Source organism: Leucoraja erinacea, unplaced genomic scaffold, assembly GCF_028641065.1.
Source record: "Leucoraja erinacea ecotype New England unplaced genomic scaffold, Leri_hhj_1 Leri_120S, whole genome shotgun sequence".
Lineage (NCBI taxonomy): Eukaryota > Metazoa > Chordata > Chondrichthyes > Rajiformes > Rajidae > Leucoraja > Leucoraja erinaceus.
The window spans coordinates 146,044-165,000 of NW_026575462.1; the positions used below are offsets into that span (position 1 = coordinate 146,044).

Consider the following 18,957-nt stretch of genomic DNA (forward strand, 5'->3'; position numbering starts at 1 on the left):
CGTACCGACAGCACCAGTAGCCAGGATCGAACTGGGGTCTCTGGCGCTGCAAGGCAGAAACTCTGCCTCCCAAAATATCAGGCTGTGGGAGGAATGAGCAGATATGTAAAGTCCTTGACAAGATGCCTTTGATGTGATGAATCTTGTAGTCACCTTTATTCTCTGTACCTCTGACTATAACTAATGTTTGTGGAATGTGCTAAGGTGCCAAAAAAAACGCTGTATAATGCGATGTAATTCTGTTGTTCGGGGAAGTGGAATGAGGATAGTGAAGTGTGCATTGATCACTTGAGCGGAGTTCCTCACCACTTACATCGGCCGATAACAAGTAAAGTTTTGAACTGGTCGACCAAACGTTTGTGAGTTGTCTGTTTATTAAGAAGCCAACCTGTTTGATTATTATAAAAACTAACTTGTTCAGCCGTCTGACCCGAAGAGATAGAAGGGAAAACAAAATACTGGTTAAAACCACGTTTCGTTCCTCTGCCGTGCCACCTCACAGCACCGCTCATTGGAATGACTTTTTAAAATTTCAAATGGGTTTATTTTACAGATGCATATATAATATATATATATTAGACGATTTTTTTTTTGCCATTTTATGCTGTGTTTTGTTTTCTCTCAAATGTAGAACTCTGTAACACAGAAAAATGTACTGGGTCGCTAGGAGGGGGTGGGGAGGATCGGGGAAGGAAGGAGGAAAAGACGAAGAGGGGAGCGGGGAAAAAGAGTTGGAGGGGAAGAGGGAGATGGAGAGAGGGATGGAGAGGGAGAGAGGGGTAAGGGATGGGGTGGGAGGAGGGAACAGAGGGAAGAAGGGAAGGAGAGGAAAGGGAGAGGAGGGAGAGAGGAAGGGGAGAGGGGGGAGAGAGAGAGAGAGAGGGAAGGAGACAGGAAGAGAGAGAGGGAAGGAGGGAAGGAGTGAAAGAGGGAAGGAAACAGAGAGAGAGAGGGAAGGAGAGAAGGAGGGAAGGAGAGAGAGAGGGAGGGAGAGTGGGAGGAAAGAGGGGGGGGGTGGGGAAAGAGGGAAGAGAGGGGAAGGAGGAGGGAGAGAAAAGGGGAAAAAAAATAGGGAGGGAATGAGAGAGAGGGAGGAAGTGGGAGAGGTGGAAGAGGTGGAAGGAGGGAACAGCGAAGGAGGGAAAGGGAGAGGGAGAGGGAGGGAAGGAGAGAGAGGGAGGGAGAGTGGGAGGAAGAGGGGGAGGGGGGGAAAGAGGGAAGAGAGAGGGAAGAAGGAGGGAAAGGGGAGTAGGGAGGGAATGAGGGAGAGGGAGGAAGTGGGAGAGGAGGAAGGAGGGAACAGCGAAGGAGGGAAAGGGAGAGGAGAGAGGGAGGGGAGGGAAGGAGAGAGAGGGAGGGAGAGTGGGAGGAAAAGTGGGAGGGGTGGAAAGAGGGAACAGAGGGAAGAAGGAGAGAAAGGGGAGAGGGAGAGGGAGAGGGAGAAAGGGAGGGAATGAGAGAGAGGGAGGGAGTGGGAGAGGGGGGAAGGAGGGAACAGCGAAGGAGGGAAAGGGAGAGGGAGAGGGGAGGGAAGGAGGAGAGAGAGGGGAGAGTGGGAGGAAGAGGGGAGGTGGAAAGAGGGAACCGAGGGAGGAGAAGGAAAGGGAGGGAATGAGAGAGAGGGAGTGGGAGAGGTGGAAGGAGGGAACAGGGAAGGAGGGAAAGGGAGAGGGGAAGGGAGAGAGAAGGAGGGAGATAGGGAAAAAGAGAGAGGGTGGGAAGGAGGGAGAGGGGGAGAGGAAGGAGAGGGAGAGGGAGAGGGAGGGAGGGAGGGAGAGGGGAAGGAGAGGGGAAGGGAGAGAGAGAGGGAGATGGAGAAAGAGGGTGGGAAGGAGGGGGATGGGGAGAGGAAGGAGAGGGAGAGGGAGGGAGGGAGGGAGGGGAGAGGGGAAGGAGAGGGGAAAAATGGAGGAGAGAGAGAGGGAGATGGAGAGGAGGGGGGGAAGGAGGGGGATGGGGAGAGAGGAAGAGAGGGAGAGAGAGGGGGAAGGAGAGGGAGGAAGGGATCCAGCAGCATCTACTTCCATGGTTCTGAGGGCGGCCTGTCCATCCACTTCCAGCTCCCACTGGAGGAGTCCAGCCTGGCCTGGGCGGAGGCCGGTGCCGGCCCCGTGATGGGGGTCGCGGTGGCAGCGGGCGGGGACGGCTGGTTGTGGTACTTGCGCATGTGGCGGTACAGGTCCCCGGACTGGGAGTAGCGGCGCAGGCAGAAGCGGCAGCTGTGGGGCCGCTCGCGGGTGTGGACCAGGGCGTGGCGCTTCAGGCTGTAGGTGCACGAGAAAGTCTTGCCGCACGACGAGCAGGTGGGCAGCTCGTCCTCCGGCCCCGGCAACGGCCCCGTCGCCCCCGACAACCCCAGGTCGTGGAAGTAGAGCTTGGCCGACAGGTTCTCGCCGCCGCCCGCCGCCGCCCCGTACAGGCCCGGCCCCGAGTAGACTAGGTCGTCCTCCGACAGCATCTCGTCCTCGTCCGAGATGACAATGTGCCCGCTGGGCTCGGGGTGGGGGGGGTGGGGGTGGGGGGGGGGAGGGGGGAGGGGAGGGGAGGGTGAGGAGGGGGGTAGGGGGGTAGACATGGTCCAGACGGCCGTCGAGGGTCCTCGTCCTCCGAGAACAGCCCGTCTTCGACTTTCACGGTGATCAGGTCGCCATCTTGTCCTTCAAGATGGCGGCCGGCGACCAGGTGGCCATCTTGCCCTTCAAGATGGCGGCCGGCGACCAGGTGGCCATCTTGTCCGTCAAGATGGCGGCCGGCGACCAGGTGGCCATCTTGTCCTTCAAGATGGCGGCCGGCGACCAGGTGGCCATCTTGTCCTTCAAGATGGCGGCCGGCGATCAGGTCGCCGTCTTCCCTCTCCTCCTCTCTTCCTCCTCGTCCTCCTGCTCGGCGCCGCTGCCGGGCCCCGGGGCTCGAGCAGACGCCCGAGGAGGCCTCTCCTCCTCCTCCTCCTCCTCCTCGACGCCAGGGGCCCGAGGCCTCCAGCGGCCCGGCCGCTCCCCCATACGGAGCCGACTCGGTGGACGAGCAAGAGGGGCTGGAGAGGACGTTCTCCGCCTTGGCTTCGGTCTCCATGCCGGGCTGGGTGGTGTCGGCCGGGTCCGAGGGCCAGCGGGACGGGTCCGCCTCGGGCCTGAGTTGGAGTTGTTGTTGTTGGTGGTGTTGGTGGTGGTGGTGGTGGTGGTGTTGGTGGTGGCGGGCCTGGGAGTGTCGCTGCTCGGCCAGCGGGAAGAGGCAGGAGGCCGAGGCAGAGGCCTGGGACTCGGGGCCCCGGTGTTGCTGGTGCTGCTGCTGCTGCGGGGCGATGGCGGGGACCGGAACGCCGCCGTACGAGACGCCGGGGACGAGAGGGGGCCCCTCGTCCTCCTTCCTGGTGCTGTCGGCCTCGGTCAGGGCCCTGGCCTTCAGCCGGCCCTTGCACACCTTCACCACGTCGTTCATGTGGAGGAAGCTAGCGGCGGCCAGCACGTCCTCGGCCGGGGCCCCGCCAAAGCGCAGCCGCCCCTCGTACATGAACTCCAGCAGGAGGGAGAAGGCCGCGGCCGTCACGATCTCGTCGTCCAGCTCCACCATTGCCGTCCCCGTCCCCGTCCCCGCCCCCGCCGATGCTGAGGCCTCCTCCTTGTAGACGGTGTGGAAGTAGGTGCTGAAGGTGGCCAGCACGGCGCGGTGGGCCGCAAACTGCACCGTCCCCACCAGCACGGCGCAGTCGCACAGGAAGCCCTGGTGCCGCTGCTCCCTCAGGCTGTGCAGCAGCAGCCGCCCGTGGTCCGGGAACTCCATGGGGTGGGGGCTCAGCGGGCCGGCCGCTCACACACCCCCGTCATTCTGCAGGGGGAGAGAGAGAGAGAGAGGGGGGATGAGAGAGGGTAGTCTGTGTGTGTGTGTGTGTGAGAGCGAGGAGGGGTTATTTGAGAGGGGAGCGCGTGTGTGTGTGTGTGTGTGTGAGAGAGAGGGGAGTCTGTGTGTGTGTGGTGTGTGTGTGTGTGTCTCTGTGTGTCTGTGTGTGTGAGAGGTGAGTCTGAGTGTGTGTGTGTGTGGGAGAGGGGAGTCTGTAAGAGAGAGAGAGAGAGAGAGAGAGGGGGGGTGTTAGGGAGGGGAGTCTGTGTGACAGAGAGAGAGAGAGAGGGGGGGGTGTTAGAGAGGGTAGTGTGTGAGAGAGAGGGGGGATTAGAGAGGGGAGTCTGTGTGAGTGGGAGAGAGAGGGGGAGTATGAGAGAGGGGAGTCTGTGAGTGCGAGAGAGGGGGGGTGAGAGAGGGGAGTGTGTGTGTGTGTCCCAGAGAGGGGGGGTGTTAGAGAGGGGAGTCTGTGAGAGAGGGGAGTGTGTGGGAGTGAGAGAGGGGGGAATTTGAGAATGGAGTCTGTGTGTGTGTGTGTGAAAGAGGGGTGCGTATTTGAGCGGGGAGTCTGTATGTGTGAGAGAGAGAGAGGGTAGAGAGGGGAGTCTGTGTGTAGGTGAGGGAAAGAGGGGGGATGGAGAGGGGAGTCTGAGTGTGTGGGAGAGAGAGGGGAATCAGAGAGGGGTCCGTGAATAAGAAAGGGAATTCAGAGGGAGAGTAAGTGAGAGATAGGGGAGTCACAGAGAGAAAGAGGGAGTGGGTAGATAGATAGAGAGAGAGAGGGGTGTCTGTAAGAGAGGGACATCAAAGAGGGGAGTGTGTGTGTGTGAAAGAGAGAAAGTGGGGTGTCTTAGAGAGTGAGGGGTCAGAGGGGAGTGTGAGAGAGAGGGGGGGTTAGAGAGGGGAGTTTGAGTCTGTGTGTGAGATAAGAAATCAGAGCGGGATCTGTGAATAATTCAGAAAGACATCCAGAGAGAGGGAGGAGTGAGATAGATAGAGATAGACAGATAGACAGAGGGGTGTCTGTGTTACCCGCTTTAGCCAGTTACCTCCATATCCCCATTGGCGAGTTACCCCCCCCCCCATTGGCCAGTTACCTCCATATCCCCATCCCCATTGGCCAGTTACCTCCATATCCCCATTTGCCAGTTACCCCCATTGGCCAGTTACCTCCATATCCCCATTGGCCAGTTGAGTCCAGTGTGTGTGTGTGTGGGAGAGGGGATATGTAAGGGGAGGGGATGAGCCAGAGAGAGGGGGGGTGTTCCCCATTGGCCAGTTAAGTCTGTGGATAGACCCCATTAGAGAGGTGTACCCCCAGGAGGGGAGTCTGTGAGATTGAGCCAGTTACCCCCATATCCCCATCCACAATGGCCAGTTACCTCCATATCCCCCATTGGCCAGTTACCCCCATATCCCCATTGGCCAGTTACCCCCCCATCCCATTGGACATTGTTAGTTACCCCCATTGGGCCAGTTACCCCCATCCCCATTGGCCAGTTACCCCCCATAACCCCATTGGCCAGTTACCCCCATAACCCCATTGGCCAGTTACCCCATAGGCCAGTTACCCCCCATCCCCATTGGGCCAGTTACCCCCATTGGCCAGTTACCCCCCATCCCCCATGGCCAATTACCCCCCTCATCCCATTGGCCAGTTACCCCCATTGGCCGTTACCCCCCATCCCCATTGGCCAGTTACCCCCATATCCCCATTGGCCAGTTACCCCCCATCCCCCATTGGCCAGTTACCCCCCAACCCCATTGGCCAGTTACCCCCCATATCCCCATTGGCCAGTTACCCCCATAACCCCATTGGCCAGTTACCCCCATCATATCCCCATTGGCCAGTTACCCCACCATATCCCCATTGGCCAGTTACCCCCATATAACCCCATTGGCCAGTTACCCCCATAACCCCATTGGCCAGTTACCCCCATATCCCCATTGGCCAGTTACCCCCATATCCCCATTGGCCAGGTTACCCCCCCATCCCCATTGGCCAGTTACCCCCATAAACCCCATTGGCCCAGTTACCTCCCATATCCCCATTGCCAGTTATCCCCCATCCCCATTGGGCCAGTTACCCCATATATCCCCATTGGCAGTTACCCCATATCCCCATTGGCCATCCCCCCATTGGCCAGTTACCCCCATATCCCCCATTGGCCAGTTACCTCCCTATCCCCATCCCCATTGGCCAGTTACCTCCATATCCCCCATTGGCCAGTTACCCCCATATCCCCATTGGCCAGTTACCCTCATATCCCCATTGGCCAGTTACCTCCATATCCCCATTGGCCAGTTACCTCCCCATATCCCCATTGGCCAGTTACCCCCCCATCCCCATTGGCCAGTTACCTCCATATCCCCCATTGGCCAGTTACCCCCATCCCCATCCAGTTACCCCCATTGGCCAGTTACCCCCCATCCCCATTGGCCAGTTACCCCCATTGGCCAGGTACCCCCCATCCCCCATTGGCCAGTTACCCCCATCCCCATTGGCCAGTTACCCCCATCCCATTGGCCAGTTACCTCCATATCCCCATTGGCCAGTTACCCCCCCATCCCCATTGGCCAGTTACCCCCATCCCCATTGGCCAGTTACCCCCCATATCCCCATTGGCCAGTTACCCCCCCATCCCCATTGGCCAGTTACCCCCATTGGCCAGTACCCCCCATATCCCCATTGGCCAGTTACCTCCATATCCCCATTGGCCAGTTACCCCCCATCCCCATTGGCCAGTTACCCCCATGGCCAGTTACCCCCCATCCCATTGGCCAGTTACCCCCATCCCCATTGGCCAGTTACCTCCATATCCCCATTGGCCAGTTACCCCCCCATCCCCATTGGCCAGTTACCCCCCCCCCCACTGGCCAGTTACCCCCCCATCCCCATTGGCCAGTTACCTCCATATCCCCATTGGCCAGTTACCCCCCCCCCCCCCATTGGCCAGTTACCCCCCCATATTCCCCCATTGGCCAGTTACCTCCATATCCCCCATTGGCCAGTTACCCCCCCATCCCCATTGGCCAGTTACCCCCTATCCCCATTGGCCAGTTACCTCCATATACCCCATTGGCCAGTTACCTCCCATATCCCCATTGGCCAGTTACCCCATACATCCCCATTGGCCAGTTACCCCCCCTATATCCCCATTGGCAGTTAACCTCCATATACCCATTGGCCAGTTACCCCCATATCCCCATTGGCCAGTTACCCCCCCTATCCCCATTGGCCAGTTACCTCCAATAACCCCATTGGCCAGTCACCCCCCATCCCCATTGGCCAGTTACCCCCATTGGCCAGTTACCCCCATCCCCCCATGGCCAGTTACCCCCATTGGCCAGTTACCCCCATATCCCCATTGGCCAGTTACCCCCATCCCCCATTGGCCAGTTACCCCCCCATTGGCCAGTTACCCCATCCCCATTGGCCAGTTATCTCCCCCATTGGCCAGTTATCCCCATAACCCCATTGGCCAGTTACCTCCATATCCCCATTGGCCAGTTACCCCCCCATCCCCATTGGCCAGTTACCCCCATAACCCCATTGGCCAGTTACCTCCATATCCCCATTGGCCAGTTACCCCCCATCCCCATTGGCCAGTTTACCTCCATATCCCCCATCCCCATTGGCCAGTTACCCCACCCCCCCATTGGCCAGTTACCTCCATATCCCCATTGGCCAGTTACCCCCCATATTCCCCATTGGCCAGTTACCCCCCCATCCCCATTGGCCAGTTATCCCCCCACGAACCAGACCATAGCTGAAGACCCACCCCCTCTCCTCACTGATTGGCTACGACGTGGTCCGGCCGCCGTCCCTGATTGGCCGCCGCCGCTGTCGCTCACGTCTCGCTGGTCCCGCCCCCGCCCTGGGGCCGCTGCCGATTGGGCGGCCGCCGCTGTCCGTCACGCCCGAATAGGTCCCGCCTCTGCAGCCGCTGATCCGATTGGCCGGGCCGGTCCCGCCTGCCGCCGATTGGCCGCCGCCGCTGTCGCTCAGCCGGTTCCGCCCCGCCTCCCTCCCCCCCCCCCCCCCCCGGGCGCCTCCGACGATCTGACAAAGACGGAGGTTAAAAATGGCGGCCCGGCGGTTCCCGTCCGCGCTGCCCCCCGGGTTCCTCGGCACCTTCGGCAAGTCCACGCCCCCCCCCCCCCCGCCCCCGCCCCCCCCTCCCTCACCGCCGCCGATTTCAGCTCCTCGACCCTCACTCTCCGCCGATTCCGATGCCGCCGCCTCGAAGCGCCCTAAACCCTCCCCCCCCTCCGTTTCCTCCTTCACTCCCTCCCCCTCCCTCCCTCCTCCCTCCCGCCGGGTGACGGCCGCTCCCCCCCCCCCCCCCCGCCTCCCGTCGCCATGGCAAACTCTGGAGCCCGGCCCACAGCGCCCGCCCTGACCGGAGGAGCAGCTACAACCTCCCCCCCCCCCCCTCAACCAGAACCCCCCCCCCCCTCCTCCTCCCGTCGCCATGGCAACCATGGAGCCCGGCCCACAGCGCCTCCCTGCCGGCCGGAGGAGCAGCTACACCCCCCCCCCCTGTAACCAGAACCCCACCCCCCTCCTCGTCGCCATGGTAATTCCTGGAGCCCGGCCCACAGCGCCGCCCTGCCGGCCCGGAGGAGCAGCTACACCCTCCCCCCCCAACCCTCACTAGAACCCCTCCCCTCCCCCGCCTCCCGTCGCCATGGCAACCCTGGAGCCCGGCCCACAGCGCCGCCCTGCCGGCCCGGAGGAGCAGCTACACCCTCTCTCCTCCCGACGACTGTCACCAGAACCCCTCCCCGCCTCCCGTCGCCGTGGCAACCCTGGAGCCCGGCCCACAGCGCCGCCCTGCCGGCCCGGAGGAGCAGCTACACCCTCTCTCCTCCCGACCGAAGATCTTATAGAGAGAGAGTGCGGGGTCCGGGGCAGCGGGGAGAGAGAGTGCCCCAAGACAATGTTTCTTATTTAATGTCCCTTGTCTAGTCTGAAATAAAGTTCATTATTGGATTAGAAGAAATATAATTGTGTGTGTTATATACATTTATATAATTTTCATGTATGTGTGTTTATAAACATTTTATTCTTTAACAAGAATCAACAGAATTATGAACTAACAGAATTATGAATCTAACCCTATATCACGCACAAAAGGTCCCCCCCCCCCCCTGTCAATCACCCTGCGAGTCGGGTCGGTTCCGGTTACTACAAAATCAACTCAAACACTGTTTGTGAGCCATTTAAAAAGAAATGATTTAAAAAACATTAAAAAAAACAATTACCAGAATCAAATTTTATTCTTGACAAGAAGTTTGAACTGACAGATTTATGAATCTGACCCACACAAACTGTTGCCCCGCAACATTGATTACAGTGCGAGTCGGGTCGGGTTAGGTAGGCTCAGGTTGCTAAAATGGGCGTGGAAAAATGCCCATGATCCCCTCCATAGCGTACTGCACGTCAGTCCATTGCATTTAGCAGGAGTAGCCTATCTTGCTCCGCTATAAGATCTTTGCTCCCGACGACTGTCACCAGAACCCCGCCCCTCCTCCCGTCGCCATGGCAACCCTGGAGCCCGGCCCACAGCGCCGCCCTACCGGCCCGGAGGAGCAGCTACACCCTCCACCCCCTGTAACCAGAACCCCTCCCCCTCCTCCCGTCGCCATAGCAACCCTGGAACCCGGCCCACAGCGCCGCCCTGCCGGCCCGGAGGAGCATCCTACACCCTCCCCCACCCCGTCACCAGAACCCCACCCCCCTCCTCCTCCCGTCGCCATGGCAACCCTGGAGCCCGCCTGCCCACAGCGCCGCCCTGCCGGCCCGGAGGAGCAGCTCCACTCTTCCCCCCCCCCCCCCTCCTGGAGGTCCGAGGCTGAGGGAGTGGGAGAGGAACTGTTTGCAGGTTATATATATATGTTCCCGATGTTGGGGAAGTCCAGGACAAGGGGGGCACAGCTTAAGGATAAGGGGGAAATCCTTTAAAACCGAGATGAGAAGAACTTTTTTCACACAGAGAGGGGTGAATCTCTGGAACTCTCTGCCACAGAGGGTAGTTGAGGCCAGTTCATTGGCTATATTTAAGAGGGAGTTAGATGTGGCCCTTGTGGCTAAGGGGATCAGGGGGTATGGAGAGAAGGCAGGTACGGGATACTGAGTTGGATGATCAGCCATGATCATATTGAATGGCGGTGCAGGCTCGACGGGCCGAATGGCCTACTCCTGCACCTAATTTCTATGTTTCTATGTGTGTGATGGAGTCATACAGCGTGGAAACACCCAGGTTCTTCTGCCCACACCGAGCACTATTACTGCTTGTTATTATGCGTGCGTGTGTGTGCATATATATATACATATATATATAAATATAAGTTCATAAGTGATAGTAGGAAATTAGGCCATTCAGTCTACTGGTTTGACAGGCTAGATGCAGGAAGATTGTTCCCGATGTTGGGGAAGTCCAGGACAAGGGGCCACACACACAGTTTAAGGATAAGGGGGAAATCTTTTAGGACCGAGATGAGAAAAACATTTTTCACACAGAGAGTGGTGAATCTCTGGAACTCTCTGCCACAGAGGGTAGTTGAGGCCACAGTTCATTGGCTATATTTAAGAGGGAGTTAGATGTGGCCCTTGTGGCTAAAGGGATCAGGGGGTATGGAGAGAAGCAGGTACAGGATACTGAGTTGGATGATCAGCCATGATCATATTGAATGGCGGTGCAGGCTCGAAGGGCCGAATGGCCTCTACTCCCTGCACCTAATTTCTATGTTTCTATGTGTGTGATGGAGTCATACAGCGTGGAAACACCCAGGTTCTTCTGCCCACACCGAGCACTATTACTGCTTGTTATTATGCGTGTGTGTGTGTGCATATATATACATACATATATATATATATAAGTTCATAAGTGATAGTAGGAAATTAGGCCATTCAGTCTACTGGTTGACAGGCTAGATGCAGGAAGATTGTTCCCGATGTTGGGGAAGTCCAGAACAAGGGGTCACAGTTTAAGGATAAGGCGGAAATCTTTTAGGACCGAGATGAGAAAAACATTTTTCACACAGAGAGTGGTGAATCTGTGGAATTCTCTGCCATAGAAGGTAGTTGAGGCCACACAGTTCATTGGCTATATTTAAGAGGGAGTTAGATGTGGCCCTTGTGGCTAAAGGGATCAGGGAGTATGGAGAGAAGGCAGGGATGGGATACTGAGTTGGATGATCAGCCATGATCATATTGAATGGCGGTGCAGGCTCGAAGGGCCGAATGGCCTACTCCTGCATCTATTTTCTATGTTTATTCCATCAAGTCTACACCCCCATTCAATCATGGCTGATCCATCTCTCCTAACCACATTCTCCTGCCTTCTCCTCATAACCCCTGACACCCGCACTGTTCAAGAATCAATCTATCGAGTTTCAATACAATACAATACGGTTTTATTCATCACATTGCACATAAAGTGCAAGTGAAATGAATTTGCCAGCTGATAAATGATAAAGAACACACAAAAGCACACAATAAAATTTAACACAAACATCCATCACAGCATTGAGTTAGATAGAGCTCTAGGGGCTAGTGGAATCAAGGGATATGGGGAGAAGGCTGGCACGGGTTATTGATTGGGGATGATCAGCCATGATCACAATGAATGACGGTGCTGGCTCGAAGGGCCGAATGGCCTCCTCCTGCGCCTATTTTCTATGTTTCTATGCATCTCTGCCTTAAAAATGTCCATTGACTTGGCCTCCACAGCGTTCTGTGGCAATGGATTCCACAGATTCACCACCCTCTGACTAAAAAAATTCCTCCTCACCTCCTTCCTAAAAGAACATCCTTTAATTCCTCTAATCCTGGACTCTCCCACTGGTGGAATATATATATTCCAAGTGAGAGCTAGATAGAGCTCTTAAAAGATAGCGGAGTCAGGGGATATGGGGAGAAGGCAGGAACGGGGTACTGATTGGGGATGATCGGTGATGATCACATTGAATGGCGGTGCTGGCTCGAAGGGCCGAATGGCCTACTCCTGCACCTATTGTCTATCTATATATATATGTATTTGTGAGTATATGTGTATATATATACACACACTGAACTTTTTCTCTCTCTTAATTGTTATTGTTTACAGTGTACAATGTATACATATTCTGTTTCTGTAAGAGTTTCATTGTTTAATCTGGGTCAAATGACAATAAAACACTCTCTTGACCAACATGGGGGTGGAGTTGGATTCACTGGAGATGGTCTTGGAGGGGAGGATGCTTCTCAAACTGCGGAGCATCTTAGGTGCAGGAGTAGATCATTCGGTCCGTCGAGCTAGCACCGCCATTCAATGTGATCATTGCTGATCGTTCCCAATCAGTACCCCATTCCTGCTTTCTCCCCATTTCCCTTAACACTGCGATCTTTAACAGCCCCATCTAGCTCCCTCTTGAAAGTATCCAGAGAATCTTGACTACAGACAGTACCCGTAGTCAAGATCGAACCTGGGTCTCTGGCACAACAGTTCGATCCCGACTACGGGTGCTGTACTGTACGAAGTTTGTATGTTCTCCCCGTGACCTGCATGGGTTTTCTCCGAGATCTTCGGTTTCTTCCCACACTCCAAAGACGTACATGTTTGTAGGTTAATTGGTTTGGTAAATATTTTAAAAAACTGTCCCTAGTGGGTGTAGCATAGTGTTAATGTGCAGGGATCGCTGGTCTGCGTGGACCCGCTGAGCCGTAGTGCCTGTTTCCGCGCTGTGTCTCAAAACCAAACTAAAATTATCACGCTTTGTCCTGCCCCTCTCTTTCAGCTTTGTTTTCATGTTTTCCAGAGATGCTGCCTGACCCGCATCCTGAGTTACTCCAGTACTTTGTGTCTTCTTTTGTAATCCATCATCTGTAGTTCCTTGTTTCTATATCTCACCGGGATGGGCGGCAGGGTGGCGCACTGGTAAAGCCGCAGCCTCACAGCGCCAGGGACGTTCTCCCCGGGACCTGCGTGGGTCTTCCCCAGGTGCCCTTGCTTTCCTCCCACACTCCAAAGGCATACAAGTTTGGCTTAGAGGAGTTCCGGCTGCCGGCCTGCGGCCAGAGGCGGACTGCGGGGCGGGGCTTTCCAGCTGGCGCGGCGTGGAGCCTGGGATACATCATTGGGGGACCCCCAAGGAGAGAGCTCTGCGGACTGCAGGGCTTCATCATCCAGCTGGGACTGCGGCACCGGCTTCGGCCCGCACTTACCCTTGTCTGCCTGCGACCTCATCTGGCCGCCCACAGCACTTACCTTGTCTGACTGCAGAGGGTGACTGCAGTGTGGTCCCGACCAAAGGGGGAAAATGGAGGAGGACTGACCAAACTTTGTGCCTTCACATAGAAACATAGAAAATAGGTGACAGGGGTAGGCCATTCGGCCCTTCGAGCCTGCACCGTCATTCAATATGATCATGGTTGATCATCCAACTCAGTATCCCGTACCTGCCTTCTCTCCATACCCCCTGATCCCTTTAGCCACAAGGGCCACATCTAACTCCCTCTTAAATATAGCCAATGAACTGTGGCCTCAACTACGTTCTGTGGCACCGAATTCCACAGATTCACCACTGAAAATATTTTTCTCATCTCAGTCCTAAAAGATTTCCCCCTTATCCTTAAACTGTGACCCCTTTTTCTGGACTTCCCCAACATCGGGAACAATCTTCCTGCATCTAGCCTGTCCAACCCCCTTAAGAATTTTGTAAGTTTCTATAAGATCCCCCCTCAATCTTCTAAATTCTAACGAGTACAAGCCGAGTCTACCCAGTCTTTCTTCATATGAAAGTCCTGCCATCCCAGGAATCAGTCTGGTGAACCTTCTCTGTACTCCCTCTATGGCAAGAATGTCTTTCCTCAGATTGGGAGACCAAAACTGTACGCAATACTCCAGGTGTGGTCTCACCAAGGCCCTGTACAACTGCAGTAGAACCTCCCTGCTGCTATACTCAAATCCTTTTGTTATGAATGGTAACGTACCATTCGCTTTCTTCACTGCCTGCTGCACCTGCATGCCTACTTTCAATGACTGATGTGCCAAGTGATGAAAGCTGTGGTGGATGTTTGTGTTGAATTTTTATTGTGTATTGTGTGTTCTTTTTTTTATTGTACCACTGCTGGCAAGTTCATTTCACTGCACTTTATGTGCATGTTACGAATAAATCTGACTTGACTTGACGAGGTAAAGATTATACATTGTACATAGTGTGTAACATTGTTCTACTGTATGGGGTCATCGCTGGTCGGTGCGGACTCAGTGGGCCGAAGGGCCTGTTTGCGCTCTGTAACACTAAACTATTGCAGGAGGATGAGCGGTGATCTTATAGAGGTGTATAAAATCATGAGGAATAGATAGGCACAGAGTTACCCAGAGTAGAGGAATCGAGGACCAGAGGACATGGATTTAAGGTGAAGGGAGAAAAGATTTAATAGGAGTCTGAGAGGTAACTTTGTCGCACAAAGGATGCTGGATGATGGAACGAGCTGCCGGAGTTGAGGTAATGAACTGTGGTCTCAACTCAGTTGGTTCAGAATGCTGCTGCTCGCCTTTTAACAGGGACTCGAAAGAGGGAGCACATATCGCCAATTCTGGCCTCCCTCCACTGGCTCCCGGTGCACTTTCGAGTTCATTTTAAGATACTGTTATTTGTTTTTAAATCTCTGAATGGGCTCGCCCCGCCTTACCTCTCTGAGCTGCTCCACCCATACGCTCCTGCCCGGTCCCTCAGGTCAGCTGGTCAGCTGCTCCTGGAGGTACCGAGGTCTAGTCGGAGGCTCAGAGGGGATAGAGCCTTCTCTGTTGCTGCTCCGACACTCTGGAACACCCTGCCGTTGCACATCAGACAGGCCCCCCTCACTGTCCATCTTTAAATCCAGTGTTAAAACACATTTGTACTCCCTGGCTTTTGACCGTGCCTGAGACTTTGCTTCTGTTTTTGGTGTTTTTGATGTTTCTTTATTTTACATGTCTTTTCCTACTATTTCTTTTGATTGTTATTTTTGGTGTGTATTAACTTTTTTTGTCAATGATTAGTGATGTACAGCACTTTGTTGCAGCTATGGTTGTTTTTAAAGTGCTCTATAAATAAAATTATTATTATTATTATTATTATTATTCTGTGGCAGAGAATTCTACAGATTCACCTCTGTGTGTGTGAAAAATGTTTTTATCATCTCGGTCCTAAAAGACTCCCCCTCCCTTGATCCTTAAACATCTGTGACCCCTTGTTTTGTAAGTGGACTTCCCCAATGATTGAATCGGAGAACAAGTCATCTTCCTGCATCTAGCCTGTCCAACCCCTTAAGGGCCGAATTTTCTACCCCTAAGTTTTAATAACAATTACAGTAAGTAACCCTCGGGTGGAGAGGGGATACCTGGTAGACCATCAGCCATCCATATAACTTCCAATTTATTTTAAATGCGGAGTAGACTTACTGGAAGTCATTCCATAGAGTGATACAGTTACCCCCTGTGGAAACAGGCCCAATGTGCCCACACACCGGCCAACATGTCCCAGCTACACCAGTCCCACCTGCCTGCGCCTGGTCCATATCCCTCCCAACCTGTCCTTGAAGGGCCGAATGGCCTAATTCTACCCCTATCACTTATGACTGCTGCACATGCCGAATAACCAGACACCTGATTGTTCGGAATAGTTGACTCTCCCCCTCTGGCTGCAGCGATCGCCTTCGCCACTGAGGGGCAGCTCCACGACTAAAAAGCAAACAGGAAAAAGATCAACCCGCTTAAACTGACAACTGTTTGAATTCAAACCCTTCGCATCGGCTGACATTTTATCTGCAAGAAAGTTTGTCATTAAAGCAGATTCCCCTGCCCTTGCCTGCATAGATTTTTTTTTGTTACTGCAAAAAATCAAATGCAAAGTGTTTAATAATTTCAAAATCCTCCAGTTGTTTTTAAAACAAAAATATTCTTCTTAAAATTACTTCTCTCTGCACCACCTCCCCTCCTAAATGCCAAAAGCCATGGACACGCGAAGGAGGTCGAGACGTCTGCATCAGGTATGAGGTTGGTTGGGGGGCAGAGGCAGTGAAACTTAACGGAGAGCATTAATGCTTTAAATGTAAGATGATTCTGACATGGGGAAATTGTACCCGAGGCAATTTGGTAGCCCGCCAGTCTAATTGCATTAGTAGTTTCTCCTGTAGCGGTAGCAGGAATAAACCTGTAACAATGTCTGCATTAAGCTTCACCGTCTAATCTTACAGCCGGATGAGAAGAGGATTTAGGCGAATAAAGAATCAAACGTTGTTTGCTTTCAGCAGTAATGCGTGCAAATCCATCCGAATTCATGCCATAGAAACATAGACATGTCAATCTGCAAATTATTTTTGCATTGAAACACTTTTAAATTCAGCTGTGCACGCCAACGCTCTTGTTTAATGCAGGGATATCTTGTAGCGATTTAAGTTTCTCGTGTTTTTGCTACTCGGCACACTTTGCAAAATGTTAACTTTGATAAAGTCTCTGTTTATTTATTTTGGGGGGGGGAGAGAAAGAGTTGAAAATCCCGGAACTGGAGCCAACAATACAGGATTGTCTTGATGGGTTTTGGCGCCGAAATGTTACTTTTAACTCCAATGCATGCAATGCATTAGGTTAAATGCAAGAGGTTAAATGATGTTGTTGTCTGGTTTTTTTTTTGCATTTGAAACTTAAGGGGCCAGTGGTGCAAGTTTAGCTCTGGAGGATGTTTCTTGTTAATATTAATTATGGTTTTTTTGGGGGGGGGATTGGATAATTCGTTTTCAGGGACAGATCCAGAGTCCAGAGCCTGGAGATTCTGGGAAGGAGGTGGAAGAGGTGGTGGAGCCAGAAGCAGAGGATAGATGGGCGACCCACCCCCAGGATTTGCTGGTTCTCACTCCCAGGAACCCGATCCGGGCCAGCTCCAGGATTCCCAAGAGCAGCGGCAGCGGCCGCTCCGCCTTGGTAAAAGAGGAGAAGGCTGAGCCCCCGGTAAGTCGTGAGGAGGGGGGATTTTCAATGCATTACTCGTCTTTCGTTGCATTTAAGCGTTTGCAAAGGCGCAAGTGTTGCATCGAGCGGAGGAAATTCGCGGGAGCTTCCGGGGTAGTTTTTTCCCCGGTAACAGCCAATGAATGAGCAGCTTGCAAATTGCATTGGCTGCGGGGGGATTAAAACTAATTGCAAACCTTTGCAAATCAAATGCAATGGTGCTGGAGGAGATAGGGATGGCACAAACAGTGTAAAAGAGCAAACAAGGTGGAGGGATCTCACTCCATCGGCGTCCCTCACCCTGGCTTAACCGTGTTGCCCCAAGATGGATGATCCAGGATGGGACCTCTTGTTGGCTCAGTAGACATGAACGTCCCACCGGAGAAGACCAGCGTCCGGTTGAGGGTGCGCTCCTGCTCCCTCAGCCACGGGCGGGTCCACAGGGAGGTGGTGGTCAAGGAGGTGCTGATGGACTGCATTGGCATGGTGCCCGCCAACATCTTCTGCCTCCAGGAGTACCCGGCCAAGGGCACCTTCGATGTGACCTTCGCCTCCCAGGAACTCTGCTCCTCTTTCTGGAGGGTCTACCAGGAGAAGAAGGACACAGCGCCGCTGGACTCCTTCACTGCGGAGCCGCTCAAAGCATGGGGACCTCCTTAACTCGTTGGCACTCGTTTCCGGAAGTTCTACCAACTGAAGATCAAAATAGCTCCTCTAGTATCTTTGCTAGAGGTATCTTTGGTTCTACCAGCTGAAGATGGAGGACCCGAGGAGGAACTGCTGAATTTCTTCACCACTGAGGAACTGCTGAATTTCTTCACCACTAAGCAAGCCACGCAAAGTCTTGGCAACAAGAGGCTGCAAAAAGAGGAGTCTCATGTACCAGATCGAATGAATAAATTAATTAAATGTTGCTCTAATCTTGAGTTGCGTAGTTTTGGTTTTGCATTTGACCATCTCTTCCTCAGAGGGCGGTGGAGGCAGGTTCTCTGGGTGCTTTCAAGAGAGAGCTAGATAGGGCTCTTAAAAATAGCGGAGTCGGGGGATATGGGGAGAAGGCAGGAACGGGGTACTGATTGGGGATGATCACAGTCAATGGCGGTGCTGGCTCGAAGGGCCGAATGGCCCACTCCTGCACCTATTGTCTATCTTGTGGCAGAAGATTTGGGATGTTACGAGCCATACAGTGAGGAAACTCGGGCCCTTCGGCCCAACCTGCCCACAGTGACCAACATGTCCCAATTAGACTAGTCAGCATTTGGTCCCCATATCCCTCCAAACCTGTCCTATCCGTGTGCCTGTCTAACTGCTTCTTGAATGTTGTGATAGTCCCTGCCCCAACTACCTGCTCTGGCAGCACGTTCCAGACACCCACCGCCTTGATAACTTGGCAACGTTTAAATGAGATATGCGGGGCAAGTTTGATTTTTAACACAGAGGGTGGTGGGTGCCTGGAACGCGCTGCCGGGGTTGAAGCAGATACCACAGTGAGACAATCCCTTTACGTCCTTGGGACATGGGAGGAAACTCACGCGGGTCACGGGGAGAATGTACAGACAGCGCCCATAGTCTGGATCCAACCCGGGTCTCTGGCAAAGAGTCGAAGTCAGACACAAAAAGCTGGAGTAACTCCAGCATCTCTGGAGAGAAGGGACGGGTGACATGTCAGGTCGAGGCCGCTACAGCCGTCTGTGGCAAAGAATTCCACAGATTCACCACTCTCTGACTAAAGAAATTGCTCCTCATCTCCTTCCTAAAGGAATGTCGTTTAATTCTGAGGCTGTGGCCTCTGGGGTCCTCGACTCTGCCACTTGTGGAAACATCCTCTCCCCATCCACTCTTATCCAGGCCTTTCACTATTCGGTACGTTTCAATGAGGTCCTGTCCCCTCATCCTTCTAAACTCCAGCGAGTACAGGCCCAGCGCCGACAAACACTCATCGAATGTTAACCCACTCATTCTCGTAAACCTCCTCTGGATCATCTCCAGAGCCAACACATCCTTCCTCAGATACGGTGCCCAAGATAGCTCACAGTGGAGGACGCGGAGGGGAAGGGGGGGGGGGGGGGGGGGGGGGCATGGGGGGGGAGGATGGGGGGGGGGGGGGGGGGGAGAAGGACAAAGGGGGGGCTTGCGCGGG

At 54.1% G+C, this 18,957-nt stretch overlaps 2 protein-coding genes across 2 annotated transcripts in view; one reads left to right on the forward strand and one right to left on the reverse strand.

Annotated features, from left to right (window-relative positions):
* Nucleotides 1-1,989: 1,989 nt before the first annotated feature.
* LOC129715504 (zinc finger and BTB domain-containing protein 3-like) lies at nt 1,990-8,010 on the reverse strand. The gene is made up of 3 exons (XM_055665376.1): nt 7,620-8,010; nt 2,569-3,825; nt 1,990-2,506 (listed from the first exon to the last, which is right to left on the reverse strand). Exons 2-3 carry the CDS (start codon nt 3,778-3,780, stop codon nt 2,018-2,020), a joined length of 1,701 nt encoding a protein of 566 aa, XP_055521351.1. The 5' UTR covers nt 3,781-3,825; nt 7,620-8,010; the 3' UTR covers nt 1,990-2,017.
* Nucleotides 8,011-15,339: 7,329 nt separating this feature from the next.
* LOC129715505 (5'-3' exonuclease PLD3-like) overlaps nt 15,340-18,957 on the forward strand; it is a 27,753-nt gene continuing 24,135 nt past the window's right edge. The window contains exons 1-2 of the mRNA XM_055665377.1: nt 15,340-15,859; nt 16,611-16,817. Coding sequence (XP_055521352.1) covers nt 15,812-15,859; nt 16,611-16,817 — 255 coding nt within the window. The 5' untranslated portion in view covers nt 15,340-15,811. The remainder of the gene's footprint in view (nt 15,860-16,610; nt 16,818-18,957) is intronic.